The sequence below is a fragment of the Peromyscus leucopus genome, chromosome 3 (assembly GCF_004664715.2).
Source record: "Peromyscus leucopus breed LL Stock chromosome 3, UCI_PerLeu_2.1, whole genome shotgun sequence".
NCBI classification, from domain to species: domain Eukaryota; kingdom Metazoa; phylum Chordata; class Mammalia; order Rodentia; family Cricetidae; genus Peromyscus; species Peromyscus leucopus.
In genome coordinates this window covers 32,707,754-32,728,303 of record NC_051065.1, presented here as the reverse complement: position 1 = coordinate 32,728,303, position 20,550 = coordinate 32,707,754, and the positions used below count along the sequence as shown (strand labels likewise).

The following is a 20,550-nucleotide window of genomic DNA, read 5'->3' as shown; positions in this document are numbered from 1 at the left end:
CTGGTTCTCTTGACCTCAGGGCCAGCTCTCCCACATGCCACAGGTGGTGATAGGTGGGGGAGGGGAGAACATCTCCCCCTTGTTCACAGCACCACATAGCAGATGAGGGGCTGGGCCAGATCTCCCATGCTCATGTTCCAAGGCCAGCTCGCCCACATCCTTCTCAGCAGGGTCAGCTCCACTGGGCTGTCTAGGTGAGGTGCGGCCCTGCTCCCCCTCGTGCTACAGCTGGTGAGGTACAGGTGAGCTCTCCCACCTGCCACAGGGGCGTGGTGGGGCATCTTCCCTCAATGTCAGCACCACATGAAAGCCATTCCTTTCGAACACTAGTTTACAGCCATTACTCTCTGGTTCTCATAATGCTGTGTTGACACTTTATACAATTGACAAATTACCACAACTTTAAAAGCTATGCCAAAATCTCTGCATTTGTGAGTCAAACATGGATAGCTAAACTGGGGATTTTGAGTGAGAACATATTTTCAGTCTGAGGGGGAAAAGGGGTATTCTTCTTTGCCTTTCTTGTCCGGGAGGGTAGAGTACATTAATGATAAAACATTATGATAATTAGGCCATGTTTAATAATTAAAAATTTATAAATATGGGAAAATATAAAAGCCAGTTCATCAAACAAAAATGGAACATGGCACTTCATCTTTTGTTTGTTTGTTTGTTTTGTTTTGTTTGTTTGTGTAACAGCCCTAGCTGTCCTGGAACTCACTCTGTAGACCAGGTGGACTTGAACTCACAGAGATTTGACTGCCTCTGCCTTTGGGGGTCCTGGGATTAATGGCGTGCATTACCACCACTCGTCAGCACTTCATCTTAAAATATGACTTTATGCCTTTGTTTTCCTTTAAATTTATTACATTGAAGTCAGGTTTGGACATCACATTGCAATATTTGTTCCAAATGGCAAAACTCACATGCTAACAAGCATGTTTAAAGAAAGTCTCTCGAGTAACTGCAGCTCCAGTTATAATGATAGTAAAAAATTGTTAAAATCATAACAAAGTCTCATTAATGAGAAAAACCACACTTTGTTCAGCAGGATGCTGAGAAAAAAGTGAGAGATACTTCAGTTATGCATATTTTCACTTTGTAGTTATCCAAGGAACTATATCAAAGTCATAGGTCATATGCTGACTTTCCTTGGCATTCTCTCATCTTAGTCCCACCTGACCTCAATCCTTTCGGAGCATATGAGTATTTTTAGGTAAAATTGTAGAAAACTAAATGAAAGGAAATGATAAAGCTGGACCAGTGTAGGTTTTTAGGGTAATAGGACTGTTATTGTTTTGTTATTTTTTAATTAATTTATTTTTTATGTGTGTGAGTGTTTAGTCTGCATTTATATCTGTGTAGCAGCTGTGTCTCTAGTGTCCACAGACGCTGGAAGAGGATGTTGCTTCCCCTGGCACTGGTGTTAGAGAAAGTTGTGAGCTGCCACATGTGTGCTGGGAATTGAAATCTGGTCCTGTGGAAGAGCAGCCAGTGCTTTTATTGCTGAGTAAACTCTCACCCCTCATTTTATTATTTTTAATACATTATCATTTTTTATGGAAGAAAGGGTTTTTTTGGCTTTCTTGATATTACTGTAAAATTCTTTTGTATAATTGAGTTGCTACACATATTGCCTCTCTCTTATTTAACTGTCCTTGACTACTAGAAATTTATTATACATAGTACCAGAAGTAATAATAGCAATTGCCAATGATGAAGATTATAATGTGACACACTAAGAATATTCACACACATGTGTGTGCACTCACACACACACACATACACACAGAGGAAGTTATTCTTCCTAGTTATAGGAGGGAGCACAGGAGGAGCTCTGGCTCCTCATATGACAACTCATGGCTTCTATGACAATGCTGAAATTCAAAGCCAGGTTCTTAAGGTCTCCAGTCAGTGCTTTCCACGGTCATTGCAATTCCCTCTTACACTGACAGTTCTCAAAGATATGATGAAAATGATATAAGGACAACACCTTGGCTTTTTAACCTTCCAAGTGATAATCAAAATATTCCATTTGTTACAAACAGTTTCCAAACAAATTCTCCTATAAATTAAATGCAAACAATCACCACCTGATAACGCTTTCTGAGCTTTCTAAGATAACAGGCTAGGAGATTACGAATAGAGAAAATGATAATGTGAGCTCTAAATTGACACAATCTCTTTGAAACACAACTAATTTTATATCTCAGCTGAAGAAACTCAGATTGTATCCACAGTCAGAGAACTAGCCACCACAAGAAAGCCACCACAGTGTCTCTGTTTCTAGGCTGCTAATGCTAGGGTTGAAGATAAATATTTACATCTTTAAAAATCAGAAACAGTCTCTTTTGGGTCACAGCTTTCCAGGATTAATAAACTGTCATATTTTAATAACACAGACAAACAAATGCTGTAACATTAATATTATAGCTGAGGCTAAAATCCTTATCATCCTATTAATACAGATGGTATATGAGTCTCTTCTATGAAATAACACATTTAATTGATAATGCAGTGGGTGATGTGCAAAAAAAATTCTTTGAGCTCTGTCGTGAGAGGTAGTCTTGGTTGGTAAGATAGTGATACAGCAACAAATCAGAAGAGCTCCCTACTACTAGAACCAAAGACAAGTGTTTGTGGAGTTACTCATATATTCGTGTCAGCTGATTTTGCCTTCTAATGATTTTGTGATACAGAAAACATAAATTATGGAAACATTTCAGTATCAAGCAAGGGAAGAACAGATCAGACTCGCATTATATTTAAAATGAGATTCATATATAGGACTAGTCCATAAATTCACTTAAAAACACTTGCAATATCTTCATTTGTGATAGGAAGTCAGGAGAACCTAAGCTGAGATTATCACATAAGGAGCTAAATGAGATTCAGTACACAGAATACAAGTGAAAATTGTAGTTATTTTTAATTTTAGGGTAAAATTTCCTTATCCTTCCTTTGAATAATTTCTAATTTTCTATGTCCTGTTGCACATTGGTCAGACTGTTTGCTGTAGGCCTAATTCAACAGACAACCCCTGGTAGAAAAATAATAGTTACAGCCAAGTAGTAGTAGCAGTAGTACTGGCTAAGAAGTGTTGGTATTCGTACTTAAAAACACACAGAATATGACTTTAGGCATAACAGCGTAGTTGACACTGAAGGAGAATCAACTCTACCTTGCATTCTGGACAACCATGACTTGACTGCATTGATTCCAGAAGCCAGAGGAAAGGGTACAGCAGGAAAGAGGGAAAGACAGGAAGAAAAAAGTTAGGAGCAGAAATAGACAGGAGCATGAGAATAGCAATCACAGAAGCAATGCACAGCATGAAACTGGCTTGAGACAGATGATAACCTAGAACTACAGTGAAACAGCTCTCACATGTCTAGCAATCCCAATTACTCGGCCACTCAGCAACTAGTGATACCTTAACGACAGACTAGGAATTGAACAGGTTAGCCACACTGGAGCTGAATCCCACTTCGTGAGGGATGGCTGGAAGAACTGGGGGACTGGTAGTAGTACTGGGTGTGTATTTTTTGTCTATTTCACTCTACTTGTTATGCTTCCCAGCTAAGTATTACAGAGCTGTCCTGATTTCCACCTAAGTCATGCCATGCATAAATATTAGTGTTCTTGTGTAGTATAAAAAATGACCCCAAGGGCCACCGTCAGCGAAGAAGGAAAATGAGTGACAGTACTTTCCCTCCACTTAAAATACTTAGAGACAAATCCCTCGGAGTAATTTCACATAACTTCCTAATTTCTTTAAAGAACACAAAAATTCTCATGAACAAAATCAAAGTTTTTATTGTTTGTTATTTTTGTCAAACTCCCCTTAAGAGATGGGGCCAACTTGTATACACAACTATATAAACTCGATAATTAATTAAAATAAAAGATTCTCTTTCCTGGGTTATGTGGCTATTTTATTGATTGTTCATAAAAACTACTGAGGATTTCACAAATCCTTAAGAAAATAATATTAGACAAACCAAACCAACAATTCTAACTTTCTAAAAGGAATTCTTGGGGTAGGTGTATGGAATCAGAGCAGGTATACTGTTTGTGATTTATTCTCTCTGCATTATCTGATTTCTTTTCATTGACAAATTAAAAATTATGATTGTGCTCTCTTAATATTGACAAGGAAAGTGAGTATCAAAGAATGAGGGATCTGCCTGCGGTGACTCCGGAAGAAAACAGCAGATTCACAGCAGCACCTGTGTAACTCTACTATGGCTCCTTTTCAGACAAACCAGTCAGGGGCAGAACACACACTTGTGCAGTTGGGATGCTTTTAAGTCTGTTGAGGCTTTGCAGCATGTAATGTAGTTCTGCAGAATGTTTGACATGTACTTAAAAGCATTTGTAGTTGATGGTAGTGTGTTCTAAAAACATCAGTGAGGTCCTCAAGCCAACTAAAAATATTATGAAAGATATTATTGATGAAACAAATAAATTATTTGTGAATTTTAAATGAGTTATTATTTAAAGATATATACTAAAATATTCACAAAAACAGTTAACTGCTGGGATTTTTTTCAAAATGATCTGGATGTAGAAAGTGTATAAGAGTAAGTGTAAAATCTAACTGGCTAGTAAGCAAAAGCTTTCGAAAATAAAGGATAGTCAGCAACCAGACTGCTCCCTCTGCTTCTGTACTATACTTAAACATTTCCAAGCAAAAATCAATACTCAAACATTTACTCCAAATTCAAGAGAAATGAAACCAATGTTGCCATCAGCTGAGGAAGTTTTTCAATACATCTCCATTTGTTGACTGTTCATGGTTCCACAACATTACCTTGGCTATTATAAATATCTTAGATAAGGTACAATGATTTGTGGAGGTCAAATCTCTGTTCTAAACCATTCTCAAGTACTTGTTCATATACTAGAACATTGCTATTAACATCAATTATGTGATTAATTTTAAGAATCATCAAAGAGCACGTCTTTTACTTAGTATTTTTATTTGGTGCTAAGGACTGAAGTACTCAGGTATGTTAAACACATACCTTGTCATGGAGTTAGACCCCAAGCCCACAGCACTTACTTTATATCATCAATGTGCAGATCCCAGAAAAGATTCAATGTAAGTTACTCCTTGAAATCCACCACAATTTCTTAAATGCTTTTAGAATTAATCTGACCACACAGCACAAGAGTGGTTCCCACAATCAAAACACTGCTTACTCCCAGGGAGACGGACTTTATTCTGACTACTGCTCTCTCAGACTTTGTTTAAAATTTTAATTCAACCGTGTCTACTAATTAGAAATAAATATGACAGCAAAAGCAGACAAGGACAGGGTAAGAGGAACAGTCCATGTTAGGCTTGGAAATTGAAGAGTGGAAGATGCTCTTAGGATTGTTTAGACTGTGGGCCCTGATACTCAGAAGACAATGCCTCTTTACTTACCCTCGCCCCGGAAGTAGGTACACCTTAACAAAAGGGTCAGAGTAGCCATTGTTGTCTCTAGGGACAAGATTTCTTGCTTGAAGAATATGTATTATAAGATTTCCAAGATCATAGTTGATTTGAAGCTTTAGGATGTAGAAATAATTCCATGAAAAAAAAAAAACATGTGAAACAATATCATTTCATACTTTACTAGTTCTTTCAACGCTTTATAAGAAGTTACCTACTTCATCTCAATTTTACTTGAAACTAAACAGTTAGTGCCCAGTTTATCCAAAAACTCACAGGCATGTCTGGATTTCTAATAAATATAATGTTCATGTTTCCAAGACTCTGCACAGAGAAGAGTCTTGGCCTACTTAAAGTTCTTTTAGAAGGAAAACAATACGGTAAATTTTTGTTATATTTTCATAATGAAAATTTATTCATAGCAAAATAATATGCCCCACTTATATTCATTATTGCAATTACTAGGGTTTTGAAAATTATTTGTAAATGTATGTAAAATGGCATTTACATTTCATCAGTGAATGGTGAAAAGGAAGCTTATGTGGAGAAGATTCTATTAATATTGAGATAAAAAAATTAAAAAAAAGAATAGATTTCATTTTTTCCTAAGTTCTCTGAGATTGAGCCTGTAGTATTTCTTTCTGAATAACTACTTATAAAGTAGGAGACTGGGATGATATTAACTTACTCTTTTGCTTTAAAAGTTGAAGAAGAAAGATGAATCATATCTTTAAGATGCTTATTAGATACATTGCCATCAAAGAACAAGATTTATAAATCAGATAATTATTTGAGGAACTGTCATAATCTAAAATGATTGAGCTTAATAGTTTTCTCTTTTACCATTGAAGGATTCTTTTGTAATTATTTAGATTAAGTCTTAATTTCCTTTAAGTTTTCCAAGTAGTAGAAATGAAAAGAACTGTATTTAAAGTGTGAACTTATGTGTAAAAATACTTCATAGAAAACATATACATAGTGTTTATACTGGATCAAATCTTGACTTTAAAGTTTCACAATTAATATACAACTATCATTTTGGCACAATTTTGATTTGTGTATGTTTTTCAATAGAAAGCAAGTCTTTAATTGCATGATTCCACAGGGAAAACCCTAGGTATCTCTGACAACCATGAAAAATGTGTGAATCGACAAAGTCATCTGTCCTAAGGGGAAAACAAAGACAGGGATTTTGGAACTGCATGCTATGACAGGACACAGGAACACAGAGGTTAATAATTCACATTTAGCTTTCCCTGAAGTTCATTTTCAGTAGACACTGAACTTCATCTATTTTTCACTGACATGGAAACCTGAAGGCCACCTTGAGAGTCTACTTTTCAAAATTTTCCTCATTCATTCCTAAAGACCTCCAAGGAGATCAGGGGTCAGACCAATGTGAGCATGGGAGACCTGGGCCATGCTCATACACAGGGGCTCTAGCACCCACATCTTTATGGTTACAATTCTGTGTGTGCCATGGGAATAAGGCTTTGCCACACAAGGGGAAATAATTGAAACACCAGCTTTCAGGATATTCTAACTCAGAGGTTTGCTGTGGGATGTTCTGTATGTCAAATTACTCTGATTGGTCAATAAATAAAACACTGATTGGCCAGTAGCCAGGCAGGAAGTATTGGCGGGACTAACAGAGAGGAGAAAAGAAAGAACAGGAAGGTGGAAGGAGTCACTGCCAGCCACCACCATGACAAGAAGCATGTGAAGACTCCGGTAAGCCACGAGCCGTGGCAAGGTATAGATTTATGGAAATGGATTAATTTAAGCTATAAGAACAGTTAGCAAGAAGTCTGCCATGGCCATACAGTTTGTAACCAATATAAGTCTCTGTGTTTACTTGGTTGGGTCTGAGCGGCTGTGGGACTGGCGGGTGACAGAGATTTGTCTTGACTGCGGGCCAGGCAGGAAAACTCTAGCTACAGACGTTCTCAACCTGTGGGGTATGACCTCTTTGGCAAACCTCTACCTTGAAAAATGTTTACACTAGGGTTCATTACAGCAAATTTACAGTTATGAAGTATCAACAAAAATAATTTTATGGTTGGGGGTCACCACATGTGAGGAACTGTATTGAAGGGTCTCAAGAAAGTTGAGAACCACGGTTAACTGCTAAAAGGCATTTGTGTCAGGTAAATCTCAACTTCAGAATTATGTCTTACTGCTGAAGGATCGGATGCAGGAGAAGAAACAAGGGAACATCAAACCCAACAGAAACAGCAAACATCTGTCTAAAGTAAGAAGTTAATGTAGGAGAAAACTAGTAAGAATCAAAAGCTGGAGTCCTCCTGGTGTTGCCTGTGGAGGGACAGAAGGAAGGTCTGGTGAAAAGATTGGCACTGGCACTGGGACACCAAGGTCAGGAATGCACAGCAGGGCATGCGCAGTTCCCCGGTTCTGTCCTGAGGCGCTCTGGGACGCCCCTCTGCATTCTCACAGCTTCGCGTTAGCTTTTTCCTGTGTGTGCAATCACTCCCCAGTCTGTGTACCCTTGTTCTTGTAATATTTCTGTAGGCTATTGATACACAGCTTTTTATTATGCTTCCCCCCACTCTGCCCATCTCTCTAAAACATGTAATACTATATTATGTGAGGGAGAATTCACCTCTGCTTTCATCCAAGGTTCTTTCTGAAGAGGTCAGCCTCTCAAAGCTGATTCCGTCATTGCTCGACTCTGAGTGCAACACCTTTCTGTGTATTACTGCTTCCAGGAACACATTTCCCCCTCCACATTTCTGCTACCCTGTGAAGTCTTTGTGAGAATTTCCTTTACACCATGTTGGAGACACACCTGCTTTTCCTTATTGGGACCTTGCTGTCCTCTGATAGCTAATTTGTACTGTGCTAATTTCTATGTGACTCTTTATAAAAACTTACCTACTTCATCTCAATTTACTTGAAACTGAGAACAGTTATTGCCCAGTTTATCCAAAAGCTCACAGGCTTGTCTGGATTTCTAATAAATATAATGTTCATGTTTCCAAGACTCTGCACTCATCTCATCTACCTAGAATTAATTTTTGATACTGCGTAAAGCCAAGTTTTAAAAACATGTTACTGTGACTCATACTAATATCTAAACTGTGATAGTATAATATGCAAATGTAAAATTATATGCAGTACTAAAGTAAAAATTTTTATACTTTTTATTCTATTTTCCAGTTAAAATATTTACCTTATGAATGACAAAGTTATTATGACTTACAATATGAAAAAGCTCCCCTATGATGGTTGTTTATCAATTAATTAGAAACCAATGATTTAACAAGAGCTATCATTGGACTCATGAAGCTTGAAGACAGGCCTTCAGGTATTTGGAAGGAGAAGTTGGGTGTGAAATGCCCAACAAGTACACAGTAGCTGAAGCTCAGTATCTACTGACTGAGGATTTTACAGTCTGGAGTTTCAGCGCTATGATTAGTTTCTACACACACACAAACACACACACACACACACACACACACACACACGGACATGCTATATGCTGTAACATTGTGTTTCCTATACAGTTTTGTATATGTTATAGAAAGTGAAAGATCCAAACAGACTTAGAAATTCAAATAGATAAAGGATAAAAACAGAAAAGATGATAGAATGATGATATTAAAAGTTTTTTCATACCTGAATTTCTCCTGTAATTGGATGAGAGGCAACCTTTGTTGCATCAGTTGGCTGTAATAATAAAGACCACATATTACATTAATAAATAAAGTATTCATAGGTGTTCTCATCTTAACTGTCTTTTGAAATTAACTTCAGTTGGTTATAGCACACTGCCTACAAAATACATTTTATCCATTTGGTTGCTTCCAAATTATAGCATCTACTTATTCTCATATTTATTTAAGTTTATGGATACATAAATCTATTTTTCATTTTGTAAAACCTGTATTGAAGTCATGATTTTATATCATTAGTACTCTCAATTACTTACAAAATGAATACTTTTTGTTCAAGGCATTTTGCCTAGGTATTTAGAGGTTTTAAAGAGCTATTTAGTAAGGAAACAGCATTTATGTAAGACTGCCTGGGAGCGTAGAAGCTGCAGTCAAAGTCATGTCCCATGCTCCTCTTCTTCTAGCTCACTGCACAGGGAAGCACCCAAGAAATGTTTTCCTATGAACAGGTCATTTTGAGTTAAAATTCAGATAAGTTTTCAATTTCTTCGTAAGTCCTTAGGCAAATGGAGCTGTCAAAGCAGTTCAGAAAGTAATCTATGGGTCAGATGCAGTGGCATATACCTTACACACCTTAATCCCAGCAGTCAGGAGGCAGAGGTTGGTGGACCACTGTGAATTCAAAGCCAGCCAGGTCTAAATAGTGAAGTTCCTAGCCAGTCAATGTTACATATGGAAACTCTTTCTCAAAATAATAAATAAATAAATAAATAAATAAATAAATAAATAAATAAACAAACAATAAAATAAATAAATAATAATTTTAATTAATTAAAAGAAGTGAGTTTGTAAACTAATATATGCTGCTGAATAAATGGTTGTTTATGAACTTGTTACATTTCCTTTATATTTCTCTACATAAATAGAGATGATATCTCTGCCCCCAAGTCTATGATAGAACATTATGTAGTATGGCATCAATATAGAATGAAAATTACCTTACACATTAAAGCCTATTTACTTATTTGCATGGGAAACTGGTTTTCTTTTAGTAATTGAATGGAAAAACTAAAATATCCATTATAGTATCTTCATATACTTGTTTAGCTACTTTTTAAATATAATTTTATCTCATAATGAGCATACTAAAAAAAGGTAACACTATGTCAACTATTGTAACCAAAGAATAAACTTAATGGAACCACTGGTGTGGTCAAGGGGTCACAGGTAGTCAACTCCATATCTTGTAGTAGCTCAGCTCACTCATAGCCTATGCCCACTATTAACACTGAAACTCTGTTGGCCTTCAAACGATTAAGGCTTGCTACCAAATAATCAGATTTATTTAGTATGTATTCTATTTTAAATTAATAAACCAAGAAAACTAAACAGTGAAAAGGGTTCCATGCACATGCCTAGACGTGTTTATACACTGAAAAAACAGCTTGGGTTTTCTCAAGTATCCTTGATACATTAAAAAATGGACCAGATTCGGGAGGAAAATAAGCTTGTTTTATTTACGCTCTCTTGGGTTCTGCTATGAAGATGACAGGAACTTTTAAATTTGGGGGCAGGGGGTAAATGGCATATCCATATTGGACAGTGTAAAAATTACAGTAGTTTGAGTTTACAGACCCCGGTTGTCCTTTTAAATGAGTAATGTGCTTTGAAGTTAGTTTTATTAACTGTTGTATTAAAACAACTACTTCAAGAAAACCAACGGGTTGGGACTATGGAGCAGGTAATGGAGTATTACTGTGTAATAAGTTTGAGAAGTTGTGCATTGCTTTTCAGGTGCACAGGTCCCAGAGACATGTAACTGCAGTTACTAAGAAGAGAATAGAAACAGTGTTTTTAATTTTACATGAAGGTTTAAAAAAAAAAAACTACTAGGATTTAGGATATAGATAATTCTTAAATTATTTAGCCCTAATTATTTCATGAATAGCCTATTATTGGCATGAGAAACTTACCACAGCTGGTTTTGAATTTTATCATCTCTTTCCCCATAATTATATCTTATTCTGTCATATATTAAATATTGCATTCTATTTCACAAGTTCATTTACTTATTTTTTTTACTTCTCCCACAATAGGTCCAAATACATGTTCTTCAAATAACTAACTAAATTTCAAATGTGTGAGACTTCTTTTTACCAAGTCCTACTAGAGTTTTGATGGTATCATGACAGCAAATTCCTATTGCATAAGAACATATAAAACTAACATGTACTTCAGTTAAATTATTTACACCATGATCTAGAAGACCATATTTTAAAGATTAAAAACAAAGACAGGTTAGAATTCCAGTGCTAAAACCTTTCAAGACAAAACTGTACATTTAAGTAGATAAAGCAAAATGATAAATTAAAATAGTTTATATATTTGCTTGTGGGTTTTTATTGTTAAATCAAGGAGATTAAAATTTTGTTGTATTTTACATAAGCATCATGTAAAAATTATTAACTAATGTTCTAATAAAGTATATCCTTTCAAGAATAACTATTAAATGGTTTTAAAATATATAAAACAATTCTGTGTATCATTATATAATTTTTAATTTTATTAAAATAAGTAGAATTCATAGATGATATACATTATTCAAAAGCCACCATCCAAAATATTGTTAATGTTCCAGCAATTATTTACACATAATCACTTAAATGTGGGAGGAACGCTCAACAGTGGCCTGGGGAAAGACTTTTTCTGTGACCCCAAGTTAACAGACAGTAAAATCTACAACTGACAAGTGCAATTAAATAGGACTTCCATCTTCTGCCTCGCTAAGAAGAGAAACAAACACACCCCTCTGAACAGAGAACATCAGAAAAATATATCCAACAAACAATTAATTTTCTCACTATATAAGGAACTTCAAAAATTTAATACCACAAAACAAATAATTATAAAAGATGGACCATAATCCTAAAGAGGTATTTGTCAAAAAAGAAGTTATATCAACTGGTCAGGTCTATTAAAAAAAAATTCCCAACATATCCCATCCCCCTGTCCAGGAAGTACAAATCAGCCCAACCATGGAGATCAACCCTACATACATTCTCAAAGGAATGGTTATATTAAAAAGACTATGATGAAAAGTACTGGGAAGGCCGAGGTGGAAAAGAGCCATTGAGCACAGTTGGTGGGACTGAAAATTAGCACAGCCATTTAAAATTTAGCACGATATATCCTAAAAAAAGAATAGGCTCCAGAAATCAACTCCTGGCCACACATCTAAGGAAGATTTGAAGAGGTCTTTGCCTGCCCACATCTATTTCAGCAGTATTAACACTGGCCAAGTAACAGAAGCATCAGTTCATCAACTGATGAATAAGAATAAAGAAAATGTGACTTCCTAGCTGTCATACAATTCCTCCCCCCTTTCTTTCTTTCTTTTTTTTTTCTTTTTTGGTTTTTCGAGACAGGGTTTCTCTGTGTAGCTTTGCGCCTTTCCTGGGACTCACTTGGTAGCCCAGGCTGGCCTCAAACTCACAGAGATCCGCCTGGCTCTGCCTCCCGAGTGCTGGGATTAAAGGCGGGTGCCACCACCGCCCGGCCTCCTCCCCCCTTTCTTAAGGAGGATTCCTGGCCTTGGCCCAGTGCTTGGCTGTGGATCTCTGCATCTACTTCCATTAGTTACTGGTAAAAGCTCTCTGATGACAATCAGGGTAGTCACCAATCTGATTACAGAAGATGACCAGTTAAGGTCATCTCCCCATTATTGTTAGGAGTCTAGGCTGGGTCATCTTTGTGGATTCCTGGGAGTTTCCCTGGCATCAGGTTTCTCCTGTGGGAGGATCTTGGTCCTGCCTCAACTTGATGCTTGTTGACACCCATTGGAGGCCTTATCCTTTCTCAATGGAGACAGAGGAGAAAGGATGTGGGGAGGAGGTGTAGAGGGGAGGTGGTGAGTGTGTGTGGGAAGAGAGGAATAAGGGGAAACTGAGATCAGGTGTAAAATAAATGAAAAAATTTAATTAATAAATAAAAATATAATATGAAAAAGAAAATGTGACGTATACCTAACGGCATACTATTGAGATATCAAAAAATGTAAAATCCTATTGTTTGTAGGATCTATTAACTAAAAAAAAAAAATAATCCAAGTTCAGAAAGACAAGTATTACATGACTTACTCACACATGTGGAATCTAAACTCAATTTTTCCCAGAATAGAGAATGGAGTGGTGATTTATCACAGAGAAGGTAGAGGGAAGAGAAGGAGGAAGTTAGATGACAATAAGATCCAGAGTTCTATTGATTAGCAATAATGGAGTATTTACCTGAAACATTTAGAAGAATGAACAGTAATAATCACATGTGATGAATATGCTTATTACCCTGAGAAGATCATCCCAGGATATACTAGAATAAAAAGATTGCAAAGGTGCCAGTATGATGGCCGTGTGTAAAAGGGCTTGCAGCCCAGCCTGACAAGCAGGGACTTCATGTCTGAATAAAAAACTCTGACTTCCACACATGTGCTATGGCATGCATATGCCTACTGCTACCTGAACAAAATAAATAAATAAAACAGTCAAAATATATTGTAAGAAAATAAGGATACAACTCACAAAATACTCTACAAATACATGTAAATATTTTAATCAAAATCATCTAATAAAAATGTTTAATAGATGTAAACATCTAAATATATACTGATATTAATTATAATTTAATTTAGATTTAGTATATTATCTTGTGCAATTCAATTGGAATTTTATATTATTAGGGTATTTTATGTTATATATAGTGCATGAGTATATTTAAAGTAATTTAATATTTAATTTAGTTAGTTTTATGCCTACAGAAATAAAAATATTTAAAACCCTAATTCTGTATATTATCGTAAGAACATATGGCATGTCTAGCTTTGCTGGTGCCTGGCATTAGGGTATGAAAGCTTCAGAAAACTCTATGTTTTAGCGTAGGAGACAGGAAACAAATGATAATTCAAAATGTCAGCTATTTACAAATATATTATTTAGCAAATGGTACCTGCTAAAAATAAGTCAAAGAAAGAAACAAAAGACTAATAGGTAGTAGATCCTGTCTCTAAGGTAAACCTTCACATTTTCACTTAAACACACACACACACACACACACACACACACACACACACACATTACATATATGTCCAAAATAAGCAGATTTGATTAGTGTCACTGCTAAGAGATGAGCAATCTCTGTACTAGAACTAACCAATGGAGTATATTTATGAGTCACAGAAGTAATTAAAAATTCCTAGTAATCACACTAAAATCAAACAAGAAATATAATATTTATATTCATCATAAATATCGTCACTTCACCATGTTAGCAAAATAAACATTGTGTTACTTCAGTCTTTTTTTCACACAAAGTTACTGGAATTTGGCCTGCAATTCATACAGATGTCAACTGAGACCAGCTCCATGTGATTAACAGTTATTCTTTGGACAATGGAACACTAGAACTATATATTTCAGTCAAATATCACAAAGCTACACAGACCCAAATTATTTGCAAATTAAAGAATGGGTATATGAGCCGGGCGGTGGTGGCGCACGCCTTTAATCCCAGCACTCGGGAGGCAGAGCCAGGCGGATCTCTGTGAGTTCGAGGCTAGCCTGGACTACCAAGTGAGTCCCAGGAAAGGAGCAAAGCTACACAGAGAAACCCTGTCTCGAAAAACCAAAAAAAAAAAAAAAAAAAAAAAAAAAAAAAGAATGGGTATATGTCATACCAGCTGCCCATACCACTTTCCTAATGCTGTCCTGCATCAAGAGTTTCCAACTTCTAAACCATGGTCCCCAACGCTAACATATTATAGTAAGGCGAATTTGTAAATTCATACCCACAACAAGAACAGAGGTTCACAGGTGATCACTGACATTTTGATTGTTTGTTACTGTTCTGTGCAAGTCACTAACTATAACAAAAATAGTTAGGTTTTACAGTGCCTGCAGCCAACATAGGAAATAAAGGAAGAGCCTGACCACCACAGTCAATTTATAAATGTCTTTAGAGACCCAGAAAGAAGCTTTGGAAAGAAGAAGAGAGGATAGCAGGCAAGCAGGCAGGCTGGGACGCGGGGAGTGAAGGAGGAGGAGGGGGAGGAAGGGAGGAGAGAAGAAGGAAGCAAGAAAGGACGGAAGGAGGGAAAAGAACACAGAAAGAAAGATTTCTAATGTCAGAAAGACTAACACACGAAGACTTCATGGGGGACGTGTCTTGTTAGTATCTTACCTTATGCCCATCACCAGCTCTGCATTTCCTACAGACTGTAGAGGAAAGGCTCAGCACAACCCTTCATGCCTTTCAATTGCAACCATCTGCTTCTGTACGATATTCACCCCTAAAGTACCTGTGAACAGCTATCCTCCAGACATGCAATTTTCTGTCTGAAACTCTTTTCACTCTGTGTTCTCTCTTGGAATGCTGACTCCTTTCTTCCTTTCACCTAAATTGGTTCATAACCACCACTCTCCTAGATGTCCTCACTCTACTGATCCGCGCTGAAGTTGGCTGAGCATCTTTTCATCTGTAATTACACCAGCGGTTCTCAAACTTTAAGGAGCACCACGAACAGCTGGAGACATTACAAAACCTAGGTTCCTGAGCTCAATTCACAGTTTTTGAAATAGTCAAGTCTGTGTAAAAAATGCAATTCTAACACATTCCCATATGGTGCTGTGCCAAATCTGGTGAAGTGGGAACACGATTTAGAACTACTGGTCTCCTTGCAATGAGAGGGAGGGGATTTTTCCATCTTTGTACTCTGGTAGAGCATGACCCCTGAAACTGGATGGTCATGGACAGTGGCTGTGGAGCATAAGCCGGAGTGGAAGGTTCATAATGCAACACTGATTACAAGGACATCAGGACAGACACAACAGCATCATGCCATCCATAATTTCTAAGAAAGGAAACCAATGTTCTTTCTAGGTTCTTTTAAAATGAGTAGCACTGGGCCCTAGGAGAGATGGCACAGTGGACATTCGGGTAGCAGGAATGCCTCTGAAATAGGAGAGTGACATGTCAGAAAAGTGACACTGCATTGCTGCCTGCTTTTCAAGGTGGAAGCACTAGTGCATGGTCCCCAGCAACTTTAAGGAAAGAGAACTGGAAGTGTTTCCAGTAAAGACATGCACATGCAGAGCAACCCCTGAGTTAGAACGGAATGACATTCCGAAGGGTGGTCCTGTGCCGCTGCTGTTTTTCTTTCTTTTTGACCTAAATTATTTCAATCTCTTTGTACTTCTTACTGAGAAAAATCTAGCAGAATCTGTATCTTTTGTTTTCAAAAGGTCATAAAGCTAATGTTCTATGTGGAAGGAAACTAAGATTTGTGGAACAATGCCCACCTGCTGCACATCAAAATCATGAAGTAGTAGTACCACATTGTTCAAAGCTGTCTTTCTAAAAAACGGAAGTGTCTTAAGATGTGACTTTCTATCTGGCCCAGTCAGAAGAGGGAGATATCTGTTTCAGTAGATCCTTAGGACATGACCCCTCACAAGATTAAAGAGCCGGAAGTGGCCCCTTGCCGTGACACGGGCGTCTCACCTTGCTGCTGCCATGCTTCTTTTTGCTCACGGAGGGTGATCCTGGCTGCCCAGGGCTGGGAACAGAACTGGATCCTGCTGATGTGGGACCTGAGTGAGCATGAGATCCTTTCTCCACGACTGACGACATGACCAGTGGAGACTGCTGGAGTGAGACCTTCTGCAGCTCAGCCGCCAACTGCTTGGGATCCACCCCTGGGGATTTTGCCTTGTCCACTAGAACAAAACAAAAGGCTTTACGTCTTGGGTCCATATGTCGGCCATATTGTGTCAGCGACACTTGCTGGAGTTCTAGGTAATGACACCACATTATTTAAAGATTAAGTTAAAAATTTAAAATCAAATGTACTCTATAAAAAATTTATGTATCTATTTTTCAGGAAATCTAGAAGGCCCAGATAGTGTTATAATGATGAATTACAATGAGAATCTGAAGTTCTATTACATTTTCAGAAAAAATACTTTGAATATTTTATTGAGTGAACTCTGGGAATGACAAAATACCCTATTTTATCCCCCAAGAATTTTTATGGATACATATTTTCTTTCTTCTAAATGTTCCATATTTTGTTATTTATGGAAGAAATCTCACAGAATGTGTGTGTGTGTGTGTGTGTGTGTGTGTGTGTGTGTGTGTACACTCCATTCTCTGTTGGACCTGGCCTCTTTATTTCAGTAACCTAGACTTCCTAATGTCACTGTATTGATAATAACAAAGGCCAAGTTGTGCTGAAAAAAAAAAGTGGTAACTGAAAACTACATTATTATTATTAAAAAGAAATAGCTCCATGGATTGCCTTTACAGGATGAATTCACATTTAACAAATTTAAACCATGAACTCATATAGTACATATTTAATATCGTTTTCTTGCCTACTCAAACAGTTAAAGATGCAATATATTTCCCAAGATGCTAATAATGTAACTAAAACACTTTTCATGTCATTCAGAATCACACACCTCTATATAGAAATCTATAATTCTCTCTGTACTATGTCAAACAGGCTACTCCTGTGTTTTCCTCTTCACCCATGGGTGAAGTCAGACTGCTGTCACCTACCAGCTTTCGGTGGCTCATGAAGTTCCAGGTGCTGGGGATTTTCAGAATCTGACAACATATTGAGGTCCCTAAAAATTAAGATAGATTATTAAGAAAGACATTAAGGAAGCCTGAAGCCAAAGGTACCTTTTCCCATCTGCCTTGATTTTCTTTTCAGGAGGTCAATGAGAAGTGGTTTATGATGTAAAGCGGCTCCCAGGCATGCTCACCTGCTAACCCAGTACATATTAGCCATGTTGTTAAAAGTCAAAGCTGATAAAAATGATCATTTAAGGTGAAATCTTTATGGATTAAATGCAAGTCACTTCAAAATATGACGCACATTGGGTTCTGGCCTTCTTTCAAAGGGAGCGGATTTTAAAAGCAGGAAGGGAGGCTGTGACACAAGAGAAACAGTGGCTGCAGTCTGGGCTGCACCCTAGCCTTTGATGCAGAGCACAAGAAGGCCAGCAACCTCGTATTCACTTTGTTTTCTTATGCTGAAACTCTTGCTGACTGGCAAAGGTTCCACCTTAACAATTTTAAATCAAAAGAGACATGAAGAGCCAAAAAATGGAAACAGAAAGATGGGGAAAAACTCACAGTCTTACACATATTTCTGCTTCCCCACTTTGCTGGTTAATGATGCTCTGAACTTCTTCATATGTTTTAGAAGTTAAGGGGATCCCATTCCATTCCAACACTTGCATCCCTAAAAAGACAAATTTGAGTATAAAATCAAACGTGTGCTATCTATCTTCAGTCTTAGTTCATAGGGCCCAAAAGACTTCCTGCGTTTTTAAAAGCCAAATCAGCACACCATTTCAGAGAACATCAGCTCAATGTTCTCCAGAACATCATGTATTCGGATATAAACTTACCTGAATGTATAATATTTGTGTAAAACAACATGCAAACTTTGTTTTAAAAAACTGATCAGTTCTTACCAAACACATGCATTCTGTTCACACTTCTATAAAGAAAACCATATTGAATAAACAAACAAGTAATTGCAACCATTAGCTTTAGATATTGACTTCCCTATTCCTTTCTGGAATGGAGTGGTAAAAAGTCACTAGGATTTCCTGATAAAGCTCTGCTCTTGATTTTTGCCCAGATAAGTCAGACTGTGCTTTATGTCTTCCATTTCATTGCATGGCAGATGTTTCTGAAGAGAACAGCAAGAATGCTGTAGAAAGGTCAGCTTTGTGGGGCTGTGCCCTGTGCAATAATAGTACAGGCTCTGTATTCAGAACAGCCCCATGCTCTGCTGTCATCTTGAAAATCACCTTTTTCATTTTTCACTGAATCTAATAAATTATGTACTCTTCTTGCCTGATCAAGGCATTTCATTTATGCAATATTTCTGAAAAGACAATTTTATGCAAAAAGGAAATAGTAATATACTTAATATTTAAACATTTTATATCCAGTGTTTTTAGCTCATTTTGTGAGTTGTCAAAATAACTGAAGAGCACATATTTGACATGATTCACATGGCCATAAAATATAGCTATATGAGACAGATATACATAGCTGAAAATCATCCAATAAGGTACCCAAATATTTCTGAATGTTATCAGCTTTAACCTAGAAAAATGTCTGTATGCCATTATATGTTATACATTATTTATTATATATTATATATAATATATTATATATGAAAAATGGTAATTATTGATCAATTATATCTTTAATATACTTCACACTCTGTAATTCCCTATTGCTTACTTCATCACTGGTTCAGTGGGAAATTGTAAATATTGTACGGTTGTGTCTTTAATTTTAATGGCATAATATACATTGGGAGGCATGATACCAGTTGCAATTAAGTGAAGGAAATGCCTTTATACTAGAGTGGAGTAACAGAAAAAGTCCATCAAAAGGCTCACAGTAACACAGAGAAAGACTTTTCTATAACTTACTCCAAGAAAACTTTATCTTCAGATGGGTCTTAGGTTTATTTCAACAATCCCAGCTGTTGTACACAGAAAATAAGAACATTACATAAAAGACGTTGACTCTAAGAATAACTCAGCACAGGGAAAGCAAAAAACAAAACATCTTTAGAGCTAGGAGAAAAACCTACATTTATTCTGAATTGAAAAATTAGTGCCATAATAATTCAGATATTATTACCCTTTACATTTCTACAGAATCATATTCCATGGAAATAATCAGAGATCCGTTTTTCTATCATGTTGACCTGTTCAGGTTTTCACATTTTAGAACAAAGGGAACACTGACAAAACTTAATTATCTAGTGAAATAAAGAATGTCTCTCGTTATAACAAAGGAAAACACATTTTCTATTGCCAGTAACATGGCTGCCCGTATTCTTGCCACTACATGTATGTGCTGCTTCTAACACTGAGCTCTGCTTTGTCCCAGGACAGACATCTACACGTCTTTTTCTTTTTTCTTTTTTTTTTTTTTTTGGTTTTTTTTCAAGACAGGGTTTCTCTGTGTAGCTTTGCGCCTTTCCTGGAACTCACTTGGTAGCCCAGGCTGGCCTCGAACTCACAGAGATCCGCCTGGCTCTGCCTCCCGAGTGCTGGGATTAAAGGCGTGCGCCACCACCGCCCGGGCACGTCTTTTTCACTCATCTTTTTTCATGTTAGCGCTGTGGCAAAAGTTAAAAATATTTTGCCATGTCCTTTGTCTTGGTGTGGTACCCATGCTGTTATACAATGAAAAGGGTCACTACTTTCAGCATAGTTATCTAATACTTCCCATTCTAATGTTCCTCACTTCTTGAAAAAAAATGACATACAACTTGTATTCATTTTATAAAATATATTTAGAACTATGAGTTAAATATCATGTGATTTCAAACCAATGTATTTGATTCATCACACAAACAAAATGAAGGATAATAACCATAGAATCATC

The 20,550-nt window shown here is 36.8% G+C and overlaps 1 protein-coding gene across 7 annotated transcripts in view; it reads right to left on the bottom strand.

Moving 5' to 3' along the window:
• Positions 1-20,550, bottom strand: part of Pclo (piccolo presynaptic cytomatrix protein) — a 337,199-nt gene that overhangs the window by 72,620 nt on the left and 244,029 nt on the right. For 5 of the 7 annotated variants that reach the window (XM_037203548.1, XM_037203551.1, XM_037203550.1 and 2 more), the window contains exons 11-16: positions 18,262-18,370; positions 17,680-17,747; positions 16,621-16,835; positions 9,077-9,127; positions 5,432-5,556; positions 3,182-3,208 (exon numbers count right to left, since the gene is read on the bottom strand). In XM_037203548.1, coding sequence (XP_037059443.1) covers positions 3,182-3,208; positions 5,432-5,556; positions 9,077-9,127; positions 16,621-16,835; positions 17,680-17,747; positions 18,262-18,370 — 595 coding nt within the window. The remainder of the gene's footprint in view (positions 1-3,181; positions 3,209-5,431; positions 5,557-9,076; positions 9,128-16,620; positions 16,836-17,679; positions 17,748-18,261; positions 18,371-20,550) is intronic. The other 2 variants (XM_037203549.1, XM_037203554.1) reach the window with 1 other exon arrangement.